Here is a 20,955-nt window from a genome sequence, read left to right on the forward strand (position 1 = left end):
GAGCCTGAAGTCAGGTAGGTTGATTCCTCCAGTTCCATTCTTCTTTCTCAAGATCGCTTTGGCTATTCGAGGTTTTTTGTATTTCCATACAAATTGTGAAATTATTTGTTCTAGCTCTGTGAAGAATACCGTTGGTAGCTTGATAGGGATTGCATTGAATCTATAAATTGCTTTGGGTAGTATACTCATTTTCACTATATTGATTCTTCCAATCCATGAACATGGTATATTTCTCCATCTATTAGTGTCCTCTTTGATTTCTTTCACCAGTGTTTTATAGTTTTCTATATATAGGTCTTTAGTTTCTTTAGGTAGATATATTCCTAAGTATTTTATTCTTTCCTTTGCAATGGTGAATGGAATTGTTTCCTTAATTTCTCTTTCTATTTTCTCATTATTAGTATATAGGAATGCAAGGGATTTCTGTGTGTTGATTTTATATCCTGCAACTTTACTATAATCATTGATTAGTTCTAGTAATTTTCTGGTGGAGTCTTTAGGGTTTTCTATGTAGAGGATCATGTCATCTGCAAATAGTGAGAGTTTTACTTCTTCTTTTCCAATTTGGATTCCTTTTATTTCTTTTTCTGCTCTGATTGCTGTGGCCAAAACTTCCAAAACTATGCTGAATAGTAATGGTGAAAGTGGGCACCCTTGTCTTGTTCCTGACTTTAGAAGAAATGCTTTCAATTTTTCACCATTGAGGATAATGTTTGCTGTGGGTTTGTCATATATAGCTTTTATTATGTTGAGGTATGTTCCTTCTATTCCTGCTTTCTGGAGAGTTCTTATCATAAATGGATGTTGAATTTTGTCAAAGGCTTTCTCTGCATCTATTGAGATAATCATATGGTCCAGCAATCCCACTGCTGGGCATACACACTGAGGAAACCAGAAGGGAAAGAGACACGTGTACCCCAATGTTCATCGCAGCACTGTTTATAATAGCCAGGACATGGAAGCAACCTAGATGCCCATCAGCAGATGAATGGATAAGAAAGCTATGGTACATATACACAATGGAGTATTACTCAGCCATTAAAAAGAATACATTTGAATCAGTTCTAATGAGATGGATAAAACTGGAACCTATTATACAGAGTGAAGTAAGCCAGAAAGAAAAACACCAATACAGTATACTAACACATATATATGGAATTTAGAAAGATGGTAACAATAACCCTGTATACGAGACAGCACAAGAGACACCGACGTATAGATCAGTTTTATGGACTCTGTGGGAGAGGGAGAGAGAGGGTGGGGAGATTTGGGAGAATAGCATTGAAACATGTATAATATCATGTATGAAACGAGTCGCCAGTCCAGGTTCGATGCACGGTACTGGATGCTTGGGGCTGGTGCACTGGGACGACCCAGAGGGAGGGTAGGGGAGGGAGGAGGGAGGAGGGTTCAGGATGGGGAATGCGGGTATACCTGTGGTGGATTCATTTTGATATTTGGCAAAACTAATACAATATTGTAAAGTTTAAAAATAAAATAAAATTTTTAAAAAAAGGTCTTATTAAAGGTCTTAAAGGTAGCATGTTTGGCATGCCTTGTTCACGAGCATTAATTCATGTTGCATTTTTCTGAATAAGCTAAATTTCGTATAGGTTTCCAGCTGTGATAGTTTAACTCCAACAAGGAATAATTGTTCTACAATAAGTGACAAGGGTACCATTTGTTGGCTGATATTCAGGAAAGTCTGTTTTTCTTACATTCTAAGATGAATTTGAGATTAAAGAGTACTTAGATTCCTACAAACAAACAGTGTTTCCTGAATTCTTAAATTCTTAAAAATTAAATTAGTTTAACTCATCCAAAACTGTTGTTGGTTTGGGACAGTTCAGCTTTACATTTGTTCAGAAATAAAAAGAAACATAAATTTATTTATCACTTACTCTTTATTATTGCCTGCTAATACTTTTATCCTTCAATGGAGATTATAATATGTTCATTAATAATTTGATTTTTAAGAGAAAATGATTATTTATAAGATCTTATTTAAAGTATATTCTAAATGTCTGGCTAATTGATTTAAACTTATATTTTATTTCTATCAGGTAAGTTTCTTTTAAAAAATGGCAGTACCAAAATATTCTTAGAAAGCTCTACAGATACATCATGGAACAAGGGGGTTTCCACTAATGTGATTAAGACAAAGAGGGATATGACATCTGTTGATTCTGCATTTATTTCACAGAGAAAGAGCAGTGTCCTCCCACTTTCAGACCTCTATGTACATCTCACCTGCTGAAGCCCTTGCCCTTTGCTGCAACAGATAAATGGCGTGCTTCTGTCTAGGCCAATGCCCCTTCTGTGTTCTGGGTTTCGTCCTCTCTTGCTTTTCTGGGGAGATTACTTAAGCAGAGCTGTCTTTTCTCTCCTGAATCATCAAATTTTCCTTCTCTACTTACTACCTTTATCTGCATAGAATGTTTTAGTTTATTCTTAATAAACACCTCTTGACTGACATCCTCCCAGACTATTTCCTTATGTCTTTGTATTCTTTTAGTGCAAAACCCCATTTCCTCTTTCCCTTTTCTCTTTTAAAACCACTCTAATTATTTCTTCATTCTTGCCATTTGACCAGGTCTTTCTAGTCAGATCAAATATAAGCTCCACATTGCAAAATCCGATTAGTCTTCAACTTACCTGACTTGCTTTCTGAAGCACATCTTATGGCAATGAGCATTCTCCCCTTGAAAACTTTCTTCGTTTTATTTCTTAGAGGCCATGTTATGTTTTTGTTTGTTTTTTAGTTACTCACTGGCCATTTCTTTCTCATCTTTTTTAATGAACTTAATCACCTTTCTTAACTTCTAAATGCTGAAATATCCCAGATCCAGTTCTTCGGATATATTTATATAATAATTTGATATATATATATAGGTTATTATTTTTTCATCTCCTGGTGGGAGCCTGGGGCTTCCAGACTTCTAACTCCAACTCTTGAATTCTTGGTTTCAGACTTTTAACTCGGTGTGTTCTATCTGCCAGAAATGCTCTTCCCCAGTTGTAAACATGGCTTGCTTCATTGAATTCTGTCTGTTCTCAAATGTATGTTTATTAAATCAGTCTTCCCTGATTATCTTATGTAAAACTTGAGAGTCCATCTCCCCCAGCATTTTCTTTTCCCTTACCCTGCTTATTTTGTCTTCATAGCGATAATACCTGGCATGATTATATTAAGCTGTTTCTTTATTAACTGCCTCTTCTACCTAGAATGTAAATTCCATGACATCTTTATTTGCTTCATTCTCTGCATCATTTTCAGTTCCTACAGCAGTACCTGACACAGCAAGCACTCAATAATTGTTTGTTAAATTCACAAAGAAATCAATCTTTACATTTACCTTAGTGTGACAGTTTTTGTCCAAATTGTTGGCACTTACATTCGTACGCCCTCTGGAAAATTTGAGAGACAGCTTTCTCACATCCTTTATTATTCTTGGTATTATGAAACTCCCAAAGTTTTTGCTTGGTTAACGACTGTGAAATGCTATCTTACTGTTTAATTTGGCTTTATTTATTTGTCAGATTAAAACTCCTTCATGTATTTATTGCCCTTTGGGCTCCTTACCTTGTAAATTTTCTGTGTCTATCCTCTGCCCATTTTCCAGTGGAGTCTTTTTTGTTTTAAAATTTGTTTGCTTATTTATTGATTATTGAGAGGTTTTCTTTGTATTATGGGCACTAATCTTTGATAATAGACTTGTACTTTATCTTTTATGTCTTTTATCATATAGATGTTTTTAACTCAGATGTAGATTGCTTGTCCATTTTCTCTTTTATGCTTCATGACTTTTGTTTTGCTTAAATATCCTTTATTCCAAATTCTTTAAGGTATACTTTGAGATGTTTTTTCTAATATTTTTAAAGTTCTATATTTTATATTGAGAGCTTCCCTTGTGGTTCAACTGGTAAAGAATCTGCCTGCAATGTGGGAGATCTGGGTTTAATCCCTGGGTTAGGAAGATCCCCTGGAGAAGGGAAAAGCTCCCCACTCCAGTATTCTGGCCTGGAGAATTCCATGGACTGTATAGTCCCGGGGGTCTCAAAGAATCAGATACAACTGAGGGACTTTCACTTTCACTTTCATTTTATATTAAATTCTTTTGTTCATTTGGATATTTTTTGTTGTTTGTTTTTTGTGTGTGCTGTACAATGTAATGTCATTATTTTTTATATAATCAATCTTTCTAGTGCCATTTATTGAATTTCCTGCCCTACTCCCACTCATGTGCAATACCATTTCTGTCAACTATTACAACTGTCAGCTTTGGTGCATTTGCAGTCCTTTATTCTGACCCTGGTTTACATGTACATTCCTGCTTCAACACTTCTGTCTAAGGTCCAACTACATACAGACTTTGAGATTTGATATCAGGTATGGTGATTCTCCCTGTCTTGTTCTCTTTCAAAATAATATTGTCAACTATTTTCCAATCCATATGAATTTTCAGATGAAGGCAGTCCCTAGAAAAAAATTTCAAAGACTTAATGTTTAATTTTGGAGTAGTTGACATTTTTACAGTGACAATTCTCTTTAGCTTTGTAAGGAAAATATGTAATTCTTCATGTTTAGGTTCTTGTGTCTTTGGATAATTTCTGTAATTTTTTCCATGAAAACTCTGAACAACTTTTAATTCTTTCCTGTAATTTTTGGTTTTCTCATATTTATTTGTATATTTGCTCTTGACACTAGGACTCTTTCTAAATTAATTCTTTAAGTTAGTGTTTACTGATTTATATCAACTTTCTTGATGTTTATGTATTGGTTGTGTCAGGCGACTGTGTATACTTTTTTATTGTTTTATAAATTAGTTCTATAGATTCTCTTGAATTCCTATAAGGACTTTCACATTATCTCTAAATAATAATAATTTATTTCTTCATTTCTATCTTTTGCTTCTTAATTATGTTATTGATTCATTTGTTTATTGTGCTTTTAAATATAAATATTAATAGAGTGCATTTTTATTTCTATCTTTATGGAGAAAGCTTACTGTTTCAATGCTTAGTATATTTTTGGAAGAATGTGTTTAATATGTTAATGAATTCCTTTCTCTTTCTAATTTATTAAGACATACTGTTTTGAATGAATTTAAGTCATAACAAATGTTTTTCTTCTCGATAATTTCTTTGTTTTCTAGTTTGTTAATTTCTGCTCTTGATATGCTATCCTTTCATGAACATTCACTGAGTTTTCAGTATTGTTATGTTTCATATTTCTTTAGTTGAATGTTTTCATTTAAGTACTATTTTTGACACTGTTGACAGCTTGTTTTTTTGTTCCAGATTGTGTTCCTTTTGTTTTGGGTTCCTGATGACATGGGCAGGATCCTCTGCCCATGAGGTTTTCTAGGCAAAAATACTGGAGTGGGTTGCCATTTCCTACTCCACAGGATCTTCCTGATCTAGGAATCGAACATGCATCTTTTGTGTCTCCTGTATTGAGCAGGCGGATTCTTTACCAATTGTGCCACCTAGAAAGCCCTAAATATGTACTTTCATGTTTTAATATCGATGCTGAAGAGTACTAGTGAACAGAAGTCTTCAGTGTAGGATATAAGCTGATTTTCACAGTAGTGAAGACTGAATACCTGTGTATTGGACCAAAGCTTATGGATTGCTTATCTGAAATCCAAAGTTTGGATTGCTTATCTGAAACTAACAAGTTGTTGCTGGTGGATACTTTTCTTAGCTTGGACCATCTTTCACTGCCAATGAAAAAGTTATGGCATTGACAATTAACAGGTGTGCCAGATAAGTCTAAATGATCTGACCTACATCTAACTGTCACATGGAACAATTGGTGAGTGATGTAAAATAATTTGATAGATTATGTAGTTTAGACTTAAAGGATTTATAGCTGCAGAGGAGAGCAAAGCATTGAGGACTAACATAACTACAGGAAGTTTCATATTGTAGTGTGGGCTTTGCTTCTGCTTTTGGATGATTTATAGGGCTTAGAATGGAGAAGGCAATGGCACCCCACTCCAGTACTTCTGCCTGGAAAATCCCATGGATGGGGGAGCCTGGTAGGCTGCAGTCCATGGGGTCGTGAAGAGTCGGATACAACTGAGCAACTTCACTTTCAGTTTTCACTTTCATACATTGGAGAAGGAAATGGCAACCCACTCCAGTGTTCTTGCCTGGAGAATCCGAGGGACAGGAGAGCCTGGTGGGCTGCCATCCATTGGGTCGCACAGAGTCGGACACAACTGAAGCGACTTAGTAGCAGCATAGGGCTTAGAATAGAAGATCAGAAAAAAAATGTCATTGCAGTTGAAGTAAATGGCACAATTAAAGCCTGAAGGTACAAGGTATGTTCATGGGATATGAAATCAGCTTAACCAGAGGCTGATTATTTGGCCATATGGGAAAAAGCATTTATAGGTAATCTATTTATAAAAAAGTATTTATAGGTAATTTACACACAGTTTCACTGTGTATGGCCTTGATTTATTATCATAGGAATTATTTTTTAAAAGCAGAGAGTTTGGTGGGCAGGGTGCTAACATAAAAATGATGCTATGATGAAGATGATGACGATAGCTACAGACTTCTGTTGATGCATATTACTTGCCCCAAACTGATCCAAGTTCTTCGCATGAATGATTTAAGTGAGTCCTCAGAAAATTCTCGAGGTATCATCATCATCAGTAGAAGTAGTCTTTGTTGTTGCTGTTGTTCTGTTCTAATTGTAAATACTTAGGCAGCCTCTCTAACACGCCTAAACTGTCACTAGTAAGAGCTGGGACCTTTAGCAGACATTATGCTTCTTCAGAAGTAATTATCAAAATTAGTCTACGGTAGTCCCTAGGATGGACATGTGAAAGTGAGAGTGCGTCTGCAGGTTGCCACTGGGAGGCTGGGCAGCAGTTCAGCTGGCAGTGACAGCAGCCTGGCCTCAGGAAGCCATAAATCAGAGAGGGCTCCGGGCTCCAGGCGTGAGTGACTGGGGTGGTGGGGCACTAATTCTGCTCTCTGTGTCAAGCTAACTTTCCTTCCCTTCTTGTTTTCTACCCCCTGTTCCTCTTCCTCCTCCTCTCTCTCTCTCTCTTCCTTTCTTTTGAGTAATCAATTTGAGAGTAAGTGATATTCAGGATTAGATATTTTATGTATTTATCTTTCCTTTTCCTCAGGTCCTACATACAACTAACATACTCTTGCAAAAAATAAAGGAAAAAACATCTTTTTGGAAAATCTGGGGAGGATTTAAGATATGCTTTTACTCCAGACTGAAAACTTTCTTCAGTAACAGTAAGATTCTTCAGAAACAAATCACGTCATGTCACATAATCTCCACATATCTAGACGTAGTAAATTTCTAAACTTCATTTAGAAATTTACACTATAAAAGTACCTTGATTTAGAGTCAGTAGACTAATCCTTCCAGTAATTTAGAAAGTAACAAGAAAATCTTACCTTATAGGTTTCTGTGCTAATCAAAGAACGCAACAATTGAAAAAAAAAAGGAAGGAGACAATTTCCAGTAACTACTATACTTGTCACTTTGAACAAATTATCTATTCCTTTGCCTCAGTCTCTCCCATATGTAGGGTGAATATAATGATACTGCGTTCCTTACTTGCTCTTATCCTGAAGTTGAGCAAACACATCTGTAATATGGAATATTGGATTGTAAGGAACTTCTTGAGAGGACTAAGAAGGAAGAGATTTTATCTGGACGTGTGCGTTACTTTATTAGAGTATACTTAGTACCAACTTATTCCAATGACTTCATCCAGCAATTTATACTTGTTTGTACTTCAGCATTTAAAGTTGCCCTATTGGATTAGGTTTTCTGAGAAGAAAAATTATGGTGTGTGAGATATTTACTTGGGAGGAGAGCCAGAGGAGAGAGCGAGAGCCCCTTGAGACTACACTGCAGGTCTCAGCCTGTGCAAGGAGAGAAGGAGCAGAGAAGCATTGCTTTGAAAGAGCTGCAAACTGCAGCTCAATTGCAAGAAACACTCATCCAGGTCAATGGGGAGTCTATGAGCCAGAGTTTTCCACTGGAGGAGTCCCCTGTCTCTCTGGAACATTCCCAACTTAGATCCGCTGCCATGCTCAGTCATAGGGCTTGGAATGAATTGTGAAAAGTGCAGCCTTCACAGGGGCAGAAGAAAAGGGGCAATAGAAGGAAATCGAAGCAGTGCATTTTCATAGCTTCCTTATCCACACACAGCACTCGATACAAATATCACTATTTTCAACTTTCTGGCCATTTGTTCTTATTGAACCTGCCCCAAACTAACTTTATGTCTCCTAGTTCATCAATATGTTTTATTGTGCTAGCCAGTTTATGTCTTTTATGCCATCTCCCATCCTGGGCATATTGGTCAGCTCCTTCAACTAGGTTTTTTCAATTAGGTTTCCCTTCATCCTCTTCTGGGAATGCTTATTGATTCAAAACTCTGAGTGATTCTAAGAATTTCTGTTCTTTTTCTAAGTTCCTACTATACCCAGTGTTTCTGAAGAGTATCATATAACTATTTTGATTTGGAATCACAAGAAAGTCATCCAAATTCGTTAAGATTACTGATTTTAGAGGTAGGTATGATTGGGTTTCTGATTCTGGCTTGATTACTTACTACCTGTGTTAATTTGATCAAGTTACACACATCCATCACATCTCAATTTTACGACCTGACAAATGAAGATAGTGGCATTTTCCTTACAATATCATGCATATGGCACATTGTTGTTGTTCAGTCACTCAGTCGTGTCTGACTCTTTGTGACCCCATGGACCGTAGCACGCCAGGCCTCCCTGTCCCTCACCATCTCCCAGAGTTTGCCCCAAGTTCACGTTCATTGCATCAGTGGTGCCATCCAGCCATCTCATTCTCTGATGTCCTCTTCTCCTGCCCTCAATCTTTCCCAGCATCAGGGACTTTTCCAATGAGTCATCTGTTCGCAACAGATGGCCAAAATACTGGAGCTTCAGCATCAGTCCTTCCAGTGAATACTCAGGGTTGATCTCCCTTAAGATTGGTTTGGTTTCCTTGCTATCCAAGGGACTTTCAGGAGTCTTCTCCAGCACCACAGTTAGAAAGCATCTACTCTTTGGCCCTCTTCATGGTCCAGCTCTCACAACCATATGTGACCACTGAGAAGACCATAGCCTTGACTATAGGGACCTTTGTTGGCAGAGTAATGTCTCTGCTTTTTAACACACTGTCTAGGTTTGTCATCACTTTCCTGCCAAGAAGCAGTCGTCTTCTGATTTCATGGCTGCAGTCACCATCTGCGGTGATTTTTGGAGCCCAAGAAGAGGATATCTGTCTCTACTTCCACCACCTTGCCCCCTTATATTTGCCATGCAGTAATGGGCATCTGCCATGATCTTAGGTTTTTTTTTTTTTTTTTTACATTTAGTCTTAAGCCACTCTTTCACTATATATAATAGATGCTTAATTAACAACAGGTACATTATTACCAATTTGAACTAGGACTTATGACTTTTCTATACATTTCCACATTTTTTCACTCCCCCTTATCTTCTCACTGGAGTTACTTCAAACCTAGTTCTACTCTTTCCAGTCATTATTCTTGGGACCACATCTCCTACATGACTGAGAAGTGACAGGCCATGTATCATTCAGTATTATTAAGAACTACAATGTACCAGGAACTCTTTTTTTGCAATGAATCTATAGTGGTGAATCAGACAGACCAAGTCTCCACCTGGATGAAACTTATAGCCTGTTTCCTCCACTGCAGTGTCTCATATTTCAAAAATTTGAATTTATTTTTACTTCCCTTATCTGTCGTAGGCCTGTCTCAGTGGAAGCTTGTCCTTATTCTTTTCTAAGACTAATCTAACTTTTCTTATTTAGCTATACTAGAATGTTGCTCCAACAATCATCCCTTGACCTACTGTCTCCAGTATCTATCTCTCCTAGATTGTCTTTTTCTATGCATAAAAATTCCCGCCATATTTTTAAAAATAAAAGCACAAACAAATCTCACATGAACTTGCTTATTGCTTTCTCTTCTCCCCCTGTTTATCCATTGTTCTGCAATATGGCTTTTATACAAAGTCTATTTAAATAGCACTCTGTAAATGTGACCTACTTTGGCCTTCTTGTAGCTATATTTTTTTTCCCTTTAAAACTGAAGCACTTATTCATCAAAAAAGTCTTCTATGACACATTTTTTATCACAGTGTTTCATCCTTAGGTCTTCATTTCATTTTTTTTTTTTTTTCACTGATTTTCTCAGATATTTATTGACTTCCTATTCTAGGCAGTCAAGTGCAGGTCATACAGAATCTGTAAATGCTGTTTTAGAGTTTTGCCAAGAGAACACACTGGTCATAGCAAACACCCTCTTCCAAGAAAATAAGACTCTACACATGGACATCACTATATGGTCAATACTGAAATCAGACTGATTATATTCTTTGTAGCTGAAGATGGAGAAGCTCTATACAGTCAGCAGAAACAAGACTGGGAGCTGACTGTGGCTCAGATCATGAACTCCTTATTGCCAAATTCAGACTTAAATTGAAGAAACTAGGGAAAACCACTAGACCATTCAGGTCTGACCTAAATCAAATCCCTTATGATTATACAATGGAAGTGAGAAATAGATTTAAGGGATTAGGCCTGACAAACAGACTGCATGAAGAACTATGGATAGAGGTTCATGACATTGTACAGGAGGAAGTGATCAAGAGCATCCCCCCCAAAAAAATGCAAAAAGGCAAAATGGTTGTCTGATGAGGCCTTACAAATAGCTGAGAAAAGAAGAGAAGTGAGAGACAAAGGAGAAAAGGAAAAACATACCCATCTGAATGCAAAGTTCCAAAGAATAGCAAGGAGAGATAAGAAAGCCTTCCTCAGTGATCAGTGCAAAGAAATAGAGGAAAACAACAGACTGGGAAAGACTAGAGATCTCTTCAAGAAAATCAGAGATACCAAAGGAACATTTCATGCAAAGATGGGCTCGATAAAGGACAGAAATGGTATGGACCTAAAAGAAGCAAAAGATATTAAGAAGAGGTGGCAAGAATACACAGAAGAACTGTACAAAAAAGATCTTCATGACCAAGATAATCACGATGGTGTGATCACTCACCTAGAGCCAGACATCTTGGAATGTGAAGTCAAATGGGCTTTAGGAAGCATCACTATGAACAAAGCTAGTGGAAGTGATGCAATTCCAAATGAGCTATTTCAAATTCTAAGAGAAGATACTTTGAAAGTACTGCACTCAATATGCCAGCAAATTCGGAAAAGTCAGCAGTGGCCACAGGACTGGAAAAGGTCAGGTTTCATTCCAATCCCCAATGAAAGGCTATGCCAAATAATATTCAAACTACTGCACAGTTGCACTCATCTCACATGCTAGCAAAGTAATTCTCAAAATTCTCCAAGCCAGGCTTCAACAGTACATGAACTGTGAACTTCCAGATGTTCATGCTGGATTTGGAAAAGGCAGAGGAACCAGAGATCAAATTGCCAACATTTGTTGGATCATCGAAAAAGCAAGAGAGTTCAGGAAAAACATCTACTTCTGCTTTATTGACTATGCCAAAGCTTTTGACTCTGTGGATCACAACAAACTGTGGAAAATTCTTAAGGTAATGGGAATATTGATCACTTTACCTGCCTCCTGAGAAATCTGTATGCAGGTCAAGAAGCACCAGTTAGAACTGGACATGGAACAACAGACTGGTTCCAAATTTGGAAAGGAGTATGTCAAAGCTGTATATTGTCACCCTGCTTATTTAACTTATATACAGAGTACATCATGAGAAATGCCAGGCTGGAGGAAGCACAGGCTGGAATCAAGACTGACAGGAGAAATATCAATAACCTCATATATGCAGTTGACATTACCCTTATGGCAGAAAGCAAAAAGGGACTAGGGAGCCTCTTGATGAAAGTGAAAGAGGGGAGTGAAAAAGTTGGCTTAAAACTCAACACTCAGAAAACTAAGATAATGCCATCTGGTCCCATCACTTCATGGCAAATAGATGGGGAAACAGTGGAAACAGTAACAGACTTTATTTTCCTGGGCCCAAAATCACTGCAGATAGTGACTGCAGCCATGAAATTAAAAGACACTTGCTCCTTGGAAGAACAGCTGTGACCAACCTAGATAGCATATTAAAAAGCAGAGACATTACTCTGCCAACAAAGGTCCATCTAGTCAAAGCTATGGTTTTTCCAGTGGTCATGTATGGATATGAAAGTTGGACTATAAACAAAGCTGAGCACCAAAGAATTGATGCTTTTGAACTGTGGTGTTGGAGAAGACTCTTGAGAGTCCCTTGGACTTCAAGGAGATCCAGCCAGTCCATCCTAAAGGATAATCAGTCCTGAGTTTTCATTGGAAGGACTGATGCTGAATCTGAAACTCCAATACTTTGGATCAATACTGATGCAAAGAACTGACTTGTTGGAAAAGACCCTGATGCTGGGAAAGATTGAGGGCAGGAGGAGAAGGGGATGACAGAGGATGAGATGGTTTGATGGCATCACTGACTCAATGGACATGAGTTTGGGTGAATTCCGGGAATTGGTGATGGACAAGGAGGCCTGGTGTGCTGCGGTCCATGGGGTCGCAAAGAGTCTGACACGACTGAGCGGCTGAACTGAACTCCTTCACTAAAACTTTGGCACATATCTGTTCATCATCTCATTCCATACAAATCCTTGTTTATATCCTCAATCATAGTCTTTCACTTAATTTCATTCCTATGATCACATTTTCCTTCCATTTCTCTGTGTCCCTACGTGGTCCTCAGAATACCACCTGTTTCAAATGGATTTGACCATTGTCATCTAACTAATACTTTATTTTAAATGTCCCATATCTGCTAATATCATCGTAATCATCTGAAAGATGATTTAAGGCTTTACGATTTAAAATGAATTTTGTTCTATTCTTTAAACTAGTCTTTTTCATTTTTATCCTCATTGTTACCATTTGCTTCTGGTTATTTTACTTCCTTCTTGAAGTATTTTAGATGAGTTGTGGCTTTTTTAACTCTCTTTCCAAAAACCCTTCCCAATCCTCTTTTTTATTGTTGTTCAGTCACTAAGTCATGTCCAACACTCTGTGGTCCCATGGACTGTAGCCCACCAGGCTCCTGTGTCCACTCTCTTCCAGAGTTTGCTCAAATCCATGCCCACTGAGTCAGTGATGCTATCTAACCATCTCATCCTTTGCCTCCCCCTTCTCCTTTTGCCTTCATTTTTCTCAGCATCAGCGTCTTTTCCAATGAGTTGGCTCTTTGCATTAGGTGGCCAAAGCATTGGAGCTTCAACTTCAAGTCACTTGTTCCAATGAATATTCAAGAATGATTTCCTTTATAATAGACTGGTTTGATCTCCTTCCAGTTCAAGGGACGCTCAAGTGTCTTCTCAGCACCGCAGTTTGAAAGCATCAATTCTTCACTGCCCAGCGCTCTTTATGGTCCAGCTCTCACATCTGTACATGACTACTGGAAAAACCATAGCTTTGACTAAATGGACCTTTGCCACAAAAGCGATGTCTCTGCTTTTTAATATATTTTCTTCTTTATAGGTTTGCCATAGCTTTCCTTCCAAGGAGCAAGCATCTTTAAATTTCAGGACGGCAGTCACCATTTGCAGTGATTTTAGAGCCCAAGAAAATAAAATCTGTAACTGATTCCACTTTTTTCCCTTCTATTTGTCCCATCCTCTAACAAAGTTCAAATGTGTTAGTCCTGATATTCAATTTTTTGTAACAACTGCTTCAGTTTTATATTTCATTGAATCTTCTGTCACTTAATCGTAAGCCTTTTTTCTTTCAGAATTACCTTCCCCACTTGTGCTTTTCACTTTTGCACCTGCATGATATCACACAAAGGTTGTTCCTCCCATACCATGAACACTGTTTACCTTTCATCATGGAATCCTATCTGTCCTTCAAAGCCCAATGGAAGCGACCCTTCTTCAGATCCTCCTTACCCTTTATCTCTTCAGATAAAATAACCTCCCCCTATTCTGAAACACAGTAAGGTATTTTATTTCTTTTGTCTTCCATCTTATATTATGTTGTATCTTTGCTTGAGTTTAGAGACTCATTACTATTTATGCTTTATAGAATTCTGAAAGTGTCAAAATGTTAGTTGCTCAGTCGTGTCTGACTGTTTGCTACCCCGTGGATTGTAGCCCACCAGGCTCCTCTGTCCATGGGATTTTCCAGGCAAGAATACTGGAGTGGGTTGCCATTTCCTTCACCAGGGCATCTTCCCAACCCAGGGATTGATGCATTGCATCAGCAGGTCTCCTGCATTGCAGGCAGATTCTTTTTTTCCAGTTTTTAAAACTTTTTTTATTTTTAAATTTTTTATTTTGTTATTTATTTTTTTTATTCATCAGAAGCTGAGTAACTAAACCAAGTAACTAAACTAGTTATTTTAAGACCTCTTTGAAAATGGGCTGTATACACTGTGACTTTATTTTTTTTTTTTACTTGTTATTAGTTAAGTTTGCTTTTTTTTAAATTTTTTTAAATTTTATTTTATTTTTAAAGTTTACAATATTGTATTGGTTTTGCCAAATATCGAAATGAATTTGCCACAGGTATACCCGCGTTCCCCATCCTGAACCCTCCTCCCTCCCCATACCATCCCTCTGGGTCATCCCATTGCACCAGCTCCAAGCATCCAATATCGTGCATCGAACTTGGACTGGCGATTCATTTCATACATGATATTATACATGTTTCAATGCCATTCACCCAAATCATCCCACCCACCCCCTCTCCCACAGAGTCCAAAAGACTGTTCTATACATCAGTGTCTCTTTTGCTGTCTCGTATACAGGGTTATTGTTACCATCTTTCTAAATTCCATATATATGTGTTAGTATACTGTATTGGTGTTTTTCTTTCTGGCTTACTTCACTCTGTAGAATAGGCTCCAGTTTCATCCACCTCATTAGAACTGATTCAAATGTATTCTTTTTAATGGCTGAGTAATACTCCATTGTGTATATGTAGCATAGCTTTCTTATCCATTCATCTGCTGATGGACATCTAGGTTGCTTCCATGTCCTGGCTATTTTTAAACTTTTTAAAGTTTCTATTTTATATTATCTACAAAGATTTTCCCTTAACTTAAAAGTTGAACCACTGCAGACAATGATTACTTCATCAAACTTGATTTATAAATAATAATCCATCAGTTTGATGGTAAGAATTTATTGAACCTTTGTCAAGTTTAGTAAAAGGGATTCCAAGTCTTGATTTTTTTCTTTTTGGCGGTAATGGCAAAAAGAATCACTCATGTTACTTCTTTTGCTAGCTGATGCGTTCATGACTTTCAAGGGTCATTAAAAAATAAATAACTTCCAGTTTCAGCAAGCAGAGCTGGGGTAAATTGTGGGACTCGGAAACAGCAGATGGAATTATGGGACAGCCCACAAGTTCCTAAATGCCTCTACTAGGTCCAAATATCTTCCACTGCAAGTGAACTGTTAGCATTCTTATTGGATGTTACAAGAAATCAACATATATTTTTTTCAAAACAAAACAATGAAATTCTAGTTTTATGAGCTTCCAGTTGGTAGAAGCAGTAGAAGGGAGGAGGGAATTTGGCCTTTCGGTTCCTCCAGGGCAGCCTTACAGCTGCTGTTGGTGGTGGGCTTGTACCGAGGTCCGTGGGCCGTGTTGGGTGGATGGGTGTACGCCGGCTGAACTCGAGAAGGAGCGATGGTGAAGACGGTCCGCTGCGCTGCTGGAAAACTTGTGTGAAGACTGTGTACTGCAGGCAGGCGTCGTGGAAGGTGGGGTTGGCGCAAGCGTGGTAAATGGCAGACTGCAGGCAGGTTCTTTACCACTCGAGCCACCAGCAAAACCTTATAGGATTCTGAGCATACAATTTTCCTCAATAAGCATATGTTAAAGGAATAAATTAGTTGAGAAGATCTTCCTCTCTTTAAAAGTGATTGCTTATCACTGAGAGTGTGTGTGCGTTAGTCGCTCAGTCGTGTCCGACTTCTTGCAACCCCATGGACTGACAGGCTCCGCTGTCCATGGGATTCTCCAGGCAAGAATACTGGAGCGGGTTGCCATTTCCTTCTCCAGGGGATCTTTCTGACCCAGGGGTTGAACCTGGGTCTCCTGAATTGCAGGCAGTTTCTTTACCATCTGAGCTACCAGGGAAGCTCTTTGAAAGAGATTACTTATCACTGAAGCATACAATAAGATAAATAAGCTACAGTAATAAACTGTCTCTCCTGCCTGAGTAGTCTTCCAGAAGGCAAAGTAATTGCTATATGTGCAACCTACTTCTCTTTCTCCCTCATCCAGTTATTGTGGCGAGGAAGCACCTCTCTCAGCCCGGCAAATGGAACAGGGGCACCAACTCATAAACACTCCTGCCTCTGGGGGTGTTTACTGTCATTGAGACTGACATGCATGCAAATGCTTGCATGTAAATAAAGGAAATTTTAGCCAGGAACTTATATGAGAAGGATACTACAAATAGAAAAATCACTAAATGAGTAATAGGTTTATAAGCATACTTTTGTAGAATTTTCTTGGTGGAAGTGTTAGTTGCTCAGTTGTGTCTGACTCTTTGCAACCCCGTGGACTGTAGCCCATTTCTGTCCATGGAGTTGTCCAGGCAAGAGTACTGGAATGGGTACCATTCTCTTCTCCAGAGGACCTTCCCCACCCATGGATAGAACCCACATCTCCTGCATTGCAGACAGATTCTTCATTGTCAGCAGGGAAGTCCAGAATATTCTTTATAAAACCATAAAAAAAAAATCACTTAGTAGTTTCTACCCTATCATCTCCCTGAAATTTAGTATAGCAAATATAGTGATACTTTCTTGATTAAATCTCAGAATTATACAAATCTTGCAGAAATAGTATATTTATTTCCCATAAAGCTACTTAGGCTGTGTAACATCCAATTTGTTTGATTGGGGCTGGAATTTTGAATCACAAGTGAGTATAAATTATACTATTACAAAGTACATCTGTGAAAAAATATTTTAAAGACACAGTGGAAGAGGATTTATTGTTTTCTTTTTGAACAAGGGTTTACAGTGAGGTGTGCCTGCATTAAGAAGTGTAATCTTTGTTATAACCCATATAGTAGGTGCTCAGTATATGTTGGCTGCATGATGACAGTTGAAAAACCCATCTGCCTATGAAGTTCTATGAAATAGTGATATTTAAAATTGAGTTTTGGAAAGAAAAGTCTAGTTAAATATAGAGGAATGCATGCATGCTACTCTGGAGAATTTAAAATATTCAAATTGGCAAGACAAACATAGTTTTGAAAAGTTAATTAAATTATACAATATAATCATAAGAGGGAGTCCCATAGTATATAATTTTAAAATATTAAATATATTCCTAGGTTTTCTTTCCTGTTAGTACTCTGCTGTGGCTCAACACAGACAAGAAAACAGGAACATTCTTTATGATTACAAAGGACTCTTTTGTCATTAGCCCATGCCAAATTGATAGTTTTTATAGCCTGACAAGAGACCGAGTCTTCATTACCTAAAGGGAAACACTTAAATCATCCGAAGATGGCTCTTCTGTACTGAGGAAAGTTTTCCGTTGACTGCTCGAGATTCTGTCTCACTTCCCAGGTGGCAAGTGTTAGTTTTTCTTCAGAACTGACAATTTCCACCTGGGGGTGGGTAGATTAGATTGGGAATGTATAGGAGGGGAGCTTGTCAAGGAAATTCAAGGAGCAGAATTGATAAAGTCTAAAGGGAATTCTAACCTGGTCCCCAGATTGAATCATAGATGCTCATACTTTATGGATTTATACAACTGTGCGGAAGATACAGAGTAAGAAGCAGAAGAAAGAGCAGAAAGTAGAAGCTGTGGAAGGAAAATATACCAGAAAAGGCATACAACTCTATGGCTTGTCCAGGGAGCCCATCATTTGTTGAGTTGTGAATAAAATACCAATTTGGGGAGCAACTGTGATGATGACTGAATTTTTTTTGAGACATTTCTCTAATGCTGATTCATAGAGCATGAATACTCTACTGCATTAAAATTCTGGAATTACAGGGAGCAGTTCTGGTAACAGTGGAAATTCATTCTTGTGTCTCTGCACTTGTTGTTGCCACCCAGCCCCAGGCTGGATGAGTCTGTATGGGGTTCTTATGATTCTCTTATAAAAAAGAGAAACCTGGAAAGAAATTAGCTATTGATGGGTATGAATTTAAAGTGAGTATGAAGTTAGAAATGTAGTTATAAAGGGATTTATTTCCCTTAAAACCAGGCTATCGTTTATTTTGTTTCTTCTTTTTAAAGATTTTTTAAAGTTTATTTATTTTTAATTGAAGAATAATTGCTTTACAGAATTGTGTTGTTTTCTATCATTTATTTTTAAACTTTTGCTCCTTTCAATTTAGTGCTTCATAGTTAAAACAGTTTGCTGCAGATTGAAATATCTTCTTGAAGTCTTATTTATATTTTGCATACAGATTTGTGATAATCTAGGCTTAACCATCAATTCTTGGAATTTTTCGTATTGATTATATGTCAGCCTTTTCACACTGATATTGTTCTACAATGCAATAACCATTTTCAAAATGAGACAGACTCTTACATTAGTATTTTGTTCTATTGCTCTAAATATTTATCAGCCTCATATATATTCTATTTGTATATGGATTTATAGAAGACTCTAAAAGGAAAAAACACACAGGAAATAAGTATAATTACCTTGATATAATATTGACAGCTAACACTTCTATCATGGTTACTAATTTTTAAACCCCGTTTGAATTGCCTTGCATTCAGTAATGTATTTAAATTTCAGGAAAACCATATAAATTTGGACTATTATTGCTTGTACTTTTCAAGTGAGAAAAGGGAGGGACTTAAGGGCCAAATACTTTTGCTGAGTAAACATGGAGGGTAATGCCAGCACCAGGATTTGAATCCAAGAAATCTGATTCCCTGGCACTTCCTACTCTCCACTTCTATAGCTAAAGGATTCTTGAACGAGCCGGAGATAAAGTATGTAGCTATGTTACTTCAAAGCTATATTTCAGTATGATTATTTATAATATGGGTGTACCTCCTTTACTAGATTATGAACCTGTGAGTACAAGAACCTTGTTTTATTAACTTTGTCATATACGGTGCTCAGTAAAATTTCTAGTATTCCTGAATTACAACTTATTATTGCTCTGAGATATTTTATTCAAGAGACTTCTACTTCAAAATCATCAGTTTTAGATCCATAAAACTTTTAGATTGACCAAACAAAAAATGCAATTGTAACCTATAATTGAAGTATTGCATTCATAATTCTCTTATTTCTTAACTATTTTTAGGAATAAAATAGCATGAATGAAGACTATTTTTGACTGATATAGAATAATTTTAGAATCATGTTACTTGGTTGAAACTTTTTTCTTTTCTTTTTTAAAAATACTCTTTCTTACAGGGTGCTGCTTTAATTAGAATGCTGGCTAATTTTATGGGCCATTCAGTATTTCAAAGGGGTTTGCAAGTAAGTAAAATGTTTTCTATTTTTGTTTACATTTTTCCTTATTCTTGTGTTTATTTAAAGATATTTCACAGCTTGGGAAATTGCTAATACAAAATTGCTGAATTTTATGGGAAACCATAAGGTAAGTAAGGTAAGCAGTGCCTTACCATACGACAAATGAAAATGGTAGATAAGATTCTGTATTAACCCACAAAACTCGAAAGGTTATATCATTTAGAATCTCTTTAATATGCATTTTAAAATTGAAGTAATTTTCAAATATAGCAGATCCTAAATAGTCTATATATGATTTCACAAAAGTCTGTTTCCCTTTTCTTCCATTTAAAAGTTTATATAAAATGAAAGCAAATTATGTTAGCCTTCTTGGAATTATGCATGTTTGAGAAATTCTTAACACTTTTTCAGATATGTGCCTTTTTTGTTGTTTGCTGTTTTAGTGTTGATATACAGAGATTGTTATTTGTTCCAAATATATTAAAGTGTTTTTGTTTTATTAGGAAATACGGTTCTTTAAATAAAGAAGGAAAAAAGAAACAGTTTTATTATAATACATTTACAGTATGAAACATGTAATCTAGGAGTAGATTCTTAGAAAACGAAGATTCTTAAATTCTTGAAAGCAAACACAAATATAGAAAAATAGAATTTTTATTCCATTGAATCTGTTGGAGTAAATCATGTTCCTAGCAGCTGTGATTGATGAATTATTTATGATGCATTCTGCTACTTAGAAGTGTCCTTTAAAGTAAATTGATGTTCACCTGAAATACAATTATGCTAAGACAGAGAGAGCAATCAATCTTATCTTTCTCAGTAAGCTTTTCATTTTGAAATTTAAATAAACTACATATGGGATCAGGTCATGTTTTAGTAGTCTAATTCTATCTTTACCTAAAATAAACTAAATGATAAAATACAAAACAAGAGTTCAAGTATGTTATGACAAAGCTATAAATACTTAACACAAGAGAAAAAAAATATATATAAATTCCTTGAAGAATAATTTTCCTTAGAAGATATTTTTACCAAATTGTTCCAGCTGGGGTTGGAGTTACTTTAATCAGCTCTTTCCATTAGGGCAACCTTTGGAATCGCTGAATTCCACTGAATCTGTTTGCCAAGTACTAAAGTCTCTATTCTGATCACATAGTTAGGAAAATCTTTTTTTTTTTCCCTCTGTGAGTGACCTCCATGAATATCAACTATCTGGAGAAACGTCCTTCCTTATCCCCACTCCTTTGTTTTTCCCACTGAAGTTGTAGCATGACAGTATAGTTCCAGAAAATAGCTGAGCTTTCATAAGATTTCCACAAATTGAATTTAATTTCCTGGGTAGCAAGCTGATGTGAAATCACTTTCTGTATACAATTTTTATTTAATTTTATTTTTTTCTCATTTGTGTGTTTAGATTTGCTTGGAAGATTGAATAATGATACTTATGTTATCTGGAAAGGATTTTTT

At 36.8% G+C, this 20,955-nt stretch overlaps 1 protein-coding gene across 1 annotated transcript in view; it reads left to right on the forward strand.

Annotated features, from left to right (window-relative positions):
- Positions 1 to 20,955, forward strand: part of TRHDE (thyrotropin releasing hormone degrading enzyme) — a 448,987-nt gene that overhangs the window by 306,046 nt on the left and 121,986 nt on the right. The window contains exon 7 of the mRNA XM_002687170.7: positions 19,429 to 19,494. Coding sequence (XP_002687216.4) covers positions 19,429 to 19,494 — 66 coding nt within the window. The remainder of the gene's footprint in view (positions 1 to 19,428; positions 19,495 to 20,955) is intronic.

Source organism: Bos taurus, chromosome 5 (genome assembly GCF_002263795.3).
Source record: "Bos taurus isolate L1 Dominette 01449 registration number 42190680 breed Hereford chromosome 5, ARS-UCD2.0, whole genome shotgun sequence".
NCBI classification, from domain to species: Eukaryota; Metazoa; Chordata; class Mammalia; order Artiodactyla; family Bovidae; genus Bos; species Bos taurus.